The 8284-nt window shown below is 37.4% G+C and overlaps 1 protein-coding gene across 1 annotated transcript in view; it reads left to right on the top strand.

Moving 5' to 3' along the window:
* The window catches only part of LOC119410348 (secretagogin-like), a 25308-nt gene extending 21237 nt beyond the window's left edge, over window positions 1-4071 (top strand). The window contains exons 7-8 of the mRNA XM_037677258.1: window positions 802-870; window positions 3883-4071. Coding sequence (XP_037533186.1) covers window positions 802-870; window positions 3883-4011 — 198 coding nt within the window. The 3' untranslated portion in view covers window positions 4012-4071. The remainder of the gene's footprint in view (window positions 1-801; window positions 871-3882) is intronic.
* The last annotated feature ends 4213 nt before the right edge of the window (window positions 4072-8284 follow it).

The raw sequence follows: 8284 nt of genomic DNA, 5'->3' as shown, positions 1-8284 counted from the left end.
CCCACACTCTTGCAATATTCTAAACAATGTTTCTAAACTCTAAATGCTCTAAAAGATCACAGAATGTTATGACTTCAGCTCCCTGCCTCCTCTGCTCTTTGCCACCTGCAAGCGTTCTTGGCCACGCCCACTTATCCACTATGCACGGTGAACAGCTGCAGCAGGAAGTTTATCCTGCAGTAAGGGCTGCACAAATGTGCAGCAGGTGCGAAATAATTTAAAATAATTTATTTAAATAAAAATTCCATGCCGATCATGCTACTCACCCATCAATCAGCCAATTGTGTGCCATGTCTAATCTTATTTTGAAAAACCGCGATAGGGCGAGTCCGCGATAAATGAACCGTGAAGTAGCGAGGGACTACTGTACACTAAGATATACGCTAAACGAACGCCAAACAGTACGCTGTAAGATCTACGCCAAACACTAACAATGTAAAACAATATGGCATGTCAACAGCAGCCCAAACATGAGTCTGTGGTGGGCAGATAGGTATGAATGAATGAATGTTTGAAAACACTCACTTTAGGATCTGTTTTATCATGAACCTTTACTAGCAGTATTTCATTCTATAAGTGGTTGCTTGAAAATTGTAATAGAACATGTTTTTTTTTCCCCATCCAATCAAAGAGAAGAAAACTGGGAGCAGTTTCCTTACACTTTATGGTCTTCAACAGCACTCCAGTTAAAGACTAAAGAAAAGCTCCAGGATGTAACTAACACAACCTGTTAGTATTTTCTTACTGTTTTTAAAATTCCCTCTCCTTTTTCCACTGCTCTGTTTCTTTCTTCTTGCTCAGAGTAAAACAGGAGCTCTGGAGGGTACTGAAGTTGATGGCTTTATCAAAGACATGATGGGCCTGGTCAGGGTAAGATTCTTTCTGTCATTTTTTTTTCTCACTGTAAACTTCAGATGATACTGTCCTTGTCTAAAAGTTTTTTTTTTTTTTTTATCAAAAATATATCATTGCTATACTTCCATCAGGCAAGTGTGAAGCTTGGGGTTTTCTCAATGGATCTAACTAAGTGCTTTTTGTACTGTGCATTGGATACTTTTAATGATTGAACTTTTTTTTTTTTCACAACTTACACAATATGCTAATTTGTTAGAGCCCTTTATTTTTCTTTCTTACAACAATACATAGTAAAATATTTTGGCAACAGGTCACTCATTATCAGAAAACACACACACACACCGATCATAGACATTGTCTTGAATCATTGCTTCACCTTTAAACAGGTTTGTGTAAGTTTCAAACGTCATTTTTTCTGACTTCCTGTTTCATTTAGCTGTGTTGCAACTCTAATGCTAGCCTGTATGAAACACTGACCGGAACATCAAAGGGAATTTGGGTTCGAGTTCTGTTATTTATTTGTATCCTTCTTCGTAAGCATTCTAGTAATAAAACATTTGTTTCAGCATGTAGAAATTGTCTGATTATTTTTTAAATTTAAAGTTTTTGGGTGTAAATTGTTGCTATACCCCTAAGTCACCACCAGTGGGGGCTGCATCCCCCAGCAGAACTTCATTTTGAAGCTAATGTCTGACAGCAGTTTTGCAAAACAACCAAAGCAGGAACAGAATTTGGTTTTAAATGCGAATAATGTGGTCATGTTGCACATTTCTGTGAGTGCTTTATTTTGGCTTAAGAGTAACTGCTGTTAAACAATCTGCACTACCGTATTTTCCGCCGTACACATCGCTTTGCCGTATAAGTTTCATCTATTATGCGTCACTGCTGATGCGTCACGATTGTAACACGTCACCGCTGACCACCCGGAAACGTGGGCAGGTGTTGTGCCAAAAATTGATTGGCTGCCAAATGGCGGCCGCGGGAGCGTGCACATGAGGACTTACAAGAATTTAACAAGATTAACACTTAAAAACAATTATATGTTTGCTCAAAATTATAGAAAAGGTGTGTCTCAGTTGAACTTTTTCTTAATAAATGCACTTTGACGGTCAAATCATCTGTATTTCAAAAGCCGATACGCGGAAGCGGGTGCGCGCAGAGGGACGACTCGCTGTGCATTTCTTCAAAATTGAACAAGATAACCACCTAAAACAATTATTTGTTTGCTCGACATTATAGCAAAGGTGTGTCTCAGTTGAACTTTTAATAAATGCATTTTAATGGTAAAATCAGCTGTATTTCACCCGGGCGGTGCAGTGAAATGCAGCTGATTTGACATTTGTTCCAGGAGTTCCGGAGCGAGAGAAGGTGGCTGTGTATGGCAAGCCAAGTGTCTCGTTAATAGCCACTTTTACCTATTAATGAGACGTTTGGCTTGCCATATTGGTCGAGGACCCTCTAGTGGATGAAAATTGTAGTGTTCAATATTTTTCATGTCAGAATGAATGAAATTGTCAGATCTCAGCCAAAAATTGGGTTATATATATGGAAAAAAACATAAATGTGCCACTTTGCTGTAAAAGTCGCAGGCATGCTAATTTATGCAAAAAACTGTGACATATACGCTGGAAAATACGGTACATTACTATATAATTGTAAATATATTTAATATATACTGTATACTTTATTGTTCAATATGAATGTTTTCCTGTTGTGAAAAATTTCTGTCCTTTGTAATGGAAACACATGACAGTTACAAGCGCTGTGTGTGTGGTGAAAATCATTCATTCTTGCACTTTTTTACAGAGAATATCTGCTTTTATTTTACGCTTAAAACAAAAATCACTAGAAAATAAAGTGTTCTTTGTTCATAATCACTCCATTCCAACATTTTTCAGTCAGGTCATCTGGACAGTTTCTTTTTTTGTGCTGAAACGGTTCGCCTTCGATCCAGAAGGCTTCATCAGTCAAGGAAACACACAACAAAACTGATTCTTCCCCCAACAGTTTACTCCAAAGTGGAACAAACCAGTTATGTTGGTGCTAAGATGATCTCTTTGGTACGCCCCCTCCTCCATGGCCGGCCCTCTTTCTTGTTGACTGTCGTGTCAAACTGGTTGAAAACAACAAAGCCCATGCTCAGTAATCCAGGTCTACAATCCAACATTTTTCAGTCAGGTCTTCCGGATCGAAGGCAAAACATTTCAACACAAAAAAAGAAACTGTCCAGATGACCTGACTGAAAAATGTTGGATTGTATACCTGGATTATTGAGCATGGACTTTGTTGTTAATCACTCCATTCCTTTTAAAATGGGAGATTTTTCTCATGCTCATACCCTGCTGCACATTTATCTGTATGCGTGGAAAGGACTTAAAGTTTTGGTTAGAGACAGTGACACGTTTTCTTGCAGTATAATTTACAGTTATTAAACTTTAAAAGCACATTTAAATCTCATTATTAAAAGAGGTGGAATCCACATGCTCGGCAAACTTCCAAACAATGCTGATCCTGCTGTCAAACAGGAGGAATCCAAGGAAAAGAAACCTCCAAAAGTATCTGCAGTCCAAACATAAATTTAGTTTTGTAATTTCTTTAAAAATTAGACGTTTTTATTAAGATATTTTTTGTTAAGTTGGTGTTTACCAGCTGTGAATTCAAAAGCCTGACTTTCAAATATATGTGCAATAATAGATTTGTTCTAGACCTATACACTTATTTCTTTTGTCACTCACCTTCACCGCACAGACTTCCACTTAATTAACAAAGTCCACAAATGAGACATAATACTGGGAAAACCGCATGCCTAAATCTTTAGGCTGCTTTATGTAAGACTAAAAACGTTTGCGTTTGTCTATTATCATCCATCCATTTTCTTTGCCCGCTTCTCCTTTTTGGGTCACTGAGGCAGCTGATGTCCAGCAAGAGTCACTGTGCAAGAGGCGACATGCTTACATGTTAATGATAACACAATTACTAAACCACTTCCTGTTATTCACCTTGCACATCGTCTTTTCTCCTCTCCAGCCAAATATCACGGGTCCGGACCTGGACAAGCTGCGTACTATTCTGCTGAGTCACTGCGATGTCAACAAGGATGGAAAAATCCAGAAAAATGAGTTGGCTCTGTGTCTGGGAGTCAAGATGAAACTTTAGAGCCCATATAGTGTGTTACTATCAGCGTGTGTCGTTTGGTCAATGATATATGTCATGTTTTCATCCAGATTAGCCTGACTGCTGAATATTTATGGTAAATACAGTGTGTTAGCAAAAAGAAAACGGGTGGTGAAAGTAATTAAACTTTACGTCTTTCTCACCTGCAATCAGTTTCTTGAGCACAATTTAAACAGAAAAGTGAATTATGTATTTAAAATTTCTCTTTGAAGATGTCTGAAGTAAAATGTGTGTAAAAAAAAAAAAGAGGTGCATTGAAAAGCATGTTTTCCTGTTCAAAAAGGACAGTTTGCTGTGTACTGGACTATACAATAACGGATCATTAAAAAAATAAACAGTAACACATGATGGCATGTTAATGTGATTTTTTTTTTAAATCTTCTTTTAATGTTTACAATTAATGATTTTGACATAACTTCATATCTTAGATTGATTAAAGACAATAAAAGGAAAAAAAGCTACTGAAAGTAAAACCATGTGTTAGTTCCCGGCTCGCCTTGGACACAACATAAATGACATGACAAAAGTTTGTGTAAAAAAAAAAAAAAAAAAAAAATTATAAATGACAATTTATTTTGGCTGAGTTTTTAAAATACCAAACAAACACAGCGATAGCTGGCGTTCTTCACGCAGATGAACTAAAAACAAGAATACCTTTTTATTCTGAAAAAATGACCCAACTACCTGAAAACAAAGATGAAAATTCAAAACCAAACAAAACACGCAACCCCAACTAGCAATGACCAAACTAACACAAATGGCTCCACAATGAGAATGAAATCTCCAAACAAACTAATGTGTCTTAGCTACAAAGGTCACAGTCTATAGAGTTGCACTTGTGTCAAAAAAAATCCGGCCCCAGCCCGCAGCCATCATCTCTGAACCCTACCTGATCCGATGAATTAACAGTAATTACAGGTCCCAAGCCCATCTGGCCAGGCAGCGCGCAGTCAAATGGCCGCGTGCAGCTGGTGAAAGTATGGCAAGCTATGTTGGCATATAATTGGATCGTCAGCCACTCGCGTCCCTGACTCAATCAAAAGCCTGACACCGACAAGGCCCGCACATTAAGCACATTATTATGGCCCGGCCCGGGTCAAGTGGGGCTGAGCTTGGGTTCGGGTTAGAAATGACAGCTCTAACAGTCTATCAGAACCAATAAGACAAAGCAAGACACAGTTTGAAACCACAATTTGGCTGCACCACCAAAGATTGGCATACTGCACACTCAGCACAGCAGCATTGACTGAAGGGCAGAGGTGGCTTTTATGATCTTCTTCCTCCTTCTGGCCTCCTCATTGGCAGTCGCTGGTGGATGGGCGGTGCTGTCCAAACCTCCTCTGGCCAATCATCTTTGGACAGGTAAGCCTTGAAGCCTTGGTCAGAGTCCACAAGTAGAGGGAGGCAGCGAGCCAGCAGCAACCAGGCAGTACAGAAAAGAAAACTACAAAAGAAGAAAGGCAGTACAGGCCTGTAAGTAAAAATTCTCTAGAAAAATTGAATAATTTTATTTATTTTAAAAGCAAGTGTTTTATTCCATTAAATTGTTGCAAAGAAAGCATTTCAGTAGCTCAGCTGGTACAGCTGTTGCCTCTCAGCAAGAGGGTTGATGGATTGAATCCCAGCAAGGGATCATTCTGAGTGGAGTTTACATGTTCTCTCCGTGCATGCATGTTTTGTGCAAGTTTTCCCAATTTCCTCCAACAGATCAAAAACATGCATATTGGGTTAATTGGCACTTACTGTATATATGAATGTTTGTTTGTCTTTTAGTACACTGGCAAAAAGACAAAATTGTATCAAAAAAGGAACAAAAAAAATGTTGTTTGTTTAATGTTGTCACTAAAAAAATGTTGGTATTGGTGCTGATTGACCCAAAGTATTGCGAAAAATGTATATGATGGCCATTTCAGTTTGGTAGCTTAAAGCTGTTAGTCATAATTTTTATTTTTCAAGGAGCAGTGAATAAAGGATAATAGGAATGCAGTAAAATGTGCTGAGAATCGATTAAAACATTCTGCACCACGTGCATAGTTAACGTTTCGGTGCAGAATATAAATTTAATAGCTTATAGCATATTACCATAAATACGATAAAAAGTGACAAAATCCTGGGCCCCGTTTTAGACTTAAAGATGTACATTTTTACTTTTCACTTCACCAGATCTGTCTAGCTCTGCACATATTGCACACAAGGATTATGCAGAACCTTCCTGCTAAACATTACAATGCATACTGGGTGTGTCAGATATGTTATTTTTTTCCCTGAACCAATTTTAGTACCCCAACCCACTAATGTAATAAATGGAGTATTCACCTATGAATTTAAAAAAAACAAAGAAATTCTTGAAATAGTATTATTTTGAGCATAATAAATGCTATTTTAAAACATTTCTTAAATTTGTTTAATAAACAAAATTGTTTTTTTTTATATGTACATTATAATAAACACTATGAACTTTAAAGTGAATCAGTGGAAACTGAACATTCTGATCTTCATAGAGAGAAAAGTAGGGACAACTTTTTGTTGGGGACAAATACATTTGTACAACTTTCTGAATTAACACCTTCCAGAAATAAAGGTATATTTATAACCATAAATCCATTATATTTTATCCACTGCTTCCTTTTCAGGTCACAGGGCTCACTGGTGCCCATGTCCAGCTATCACTGGGCAGAGGACACCCTGGACAGGTTTCCAGTCCATCACAGGGACACATAAAGACAAACGAGACAAAAATCATTCACTCTCTCACTCAGAGTTACCAATCAGCCTAACATGTTTTTGGTCTGTGGGAGGAAACCAGAGTACACTGAGAAAATCCACGCACGCACGGAGAGAACATGCAAACTCCACCAGATAGGCCCCCGATCGGGATTTGAACCAGCGACATTCTTGCTGAAATGCAACAGCTCTACCAACTGAGCCACCGTGCTGCCGGCATATTTATAATTTAATGTAAATCTACATTAATGTATCTTGAATAAATAATTTAAATTTTGTATTTATATCTGATCATTATATATTATTTTTTGTAATAATTTATGACCTATATTTAGTTATTTTCATCAATACAACTGTACAGAGAATACAACTAAGTGATGTAAGAATGTAGATGAAAGACATTTTTAAAAAAGCAGTAAAACTTGAAGAGATTTTTAAAAATCTGCAAGTTCCCTTTATTAGAGGCATTTACTTTCCATTAATCAACATAGTACAATGTTTAAATTTACTGTATACTCAAGTATAAATTCAATAGCATGATGATTTATTTATTTATTTGTTGGATAGTTCATATAAAATTGATCACACTTCTGTGCTTGTGGTGAAAGAGGTCTAATGCTCTTTGGCACCCTCTTCTATGTCTGTCTGACTTTCTGTCTACGGTAAACAATACTACTGCTGCACTAGCATTCATGCAATACTTTGTTTTCAGTTTTGCAGCACTGAAACACACAAAAGAAACCGTCTTCTGATAAATCAGCCATGGCACCAAAAAGTGTAAGCTTGACATGAAACACGCATGAAAGCATGAACAAACAAAACAGAATCTCCAGTCACCAACCTTGTAACACCAGTTGATGTTGAATCATGGCAGGTGTTACTTGAAGCTGCCATGGCTATAAATGTTCAACCTTTATTGAAGCATGCTTCATCAGAGACAGACATTTCTGAGAACTACCTTTTATCATGAATGGAAAACCTATGCACCAAATGCCAGGCACCTCAGAGGATGGACAAGAAGCCATGAAAGAAGAATCAGCGAGGTTGCAGAGACAGTCGACGCAGTCGAGGGTATTTGAGGAAAAGTGCATATTTTGTGACAAGGCAAGCAAAAATAAAGAGAACTAAAACAAGAAAAAGATTAAAGAAGGCTTGTGAGCTACATTCAGATGAAAGAGTAAGATTGGTTGCTATGGAAAAAATGGATAAAAGTAGAGATATTATCAATGAAACCAAGAGTACATGGTTAACTTGACTGAAAATTTGGTAAAATATATCAATTAGGACAAACCTATTAAGACACATACAAAGAAAAACATCTGCTGCAAGCTTGAAGCAAAATGTGGTGAGTCTTCACATATTTACTAGAGAGAAGTGGAAACTTTCATTTGTGCCTGATAGTCTCACCATCCAGATTCTTGTTGTAGAGTCCATGACAATACAGAATGAACTGGTGGCTAGTTGAAAGGTACAAAAGACACATTTCATATGCTTGCAAGTGCTGTTCATTTGAGAGAAAATCAAGAAGTCA

The sequence above is a fragment of the Nematolebias whitei genome, chromosome 5 (genome assembly GCF_014905685.2).
Source record: "Nematolebias whitei isolate Nwh7 chromosome 5, NemWhi1, whole genome shotgun sequence".
Lineage (NCBI taxonomy): Eukaryota > Metazoa > Chordata > Actinopteri > Cyprinodontiformes > Rivulidae > Nematolebias > Nematolebias whitei.
Note: the sequence above shows the minus strand (reverse complement) of the source record. Positions and strands in the feature narration are given on the sequence as shown.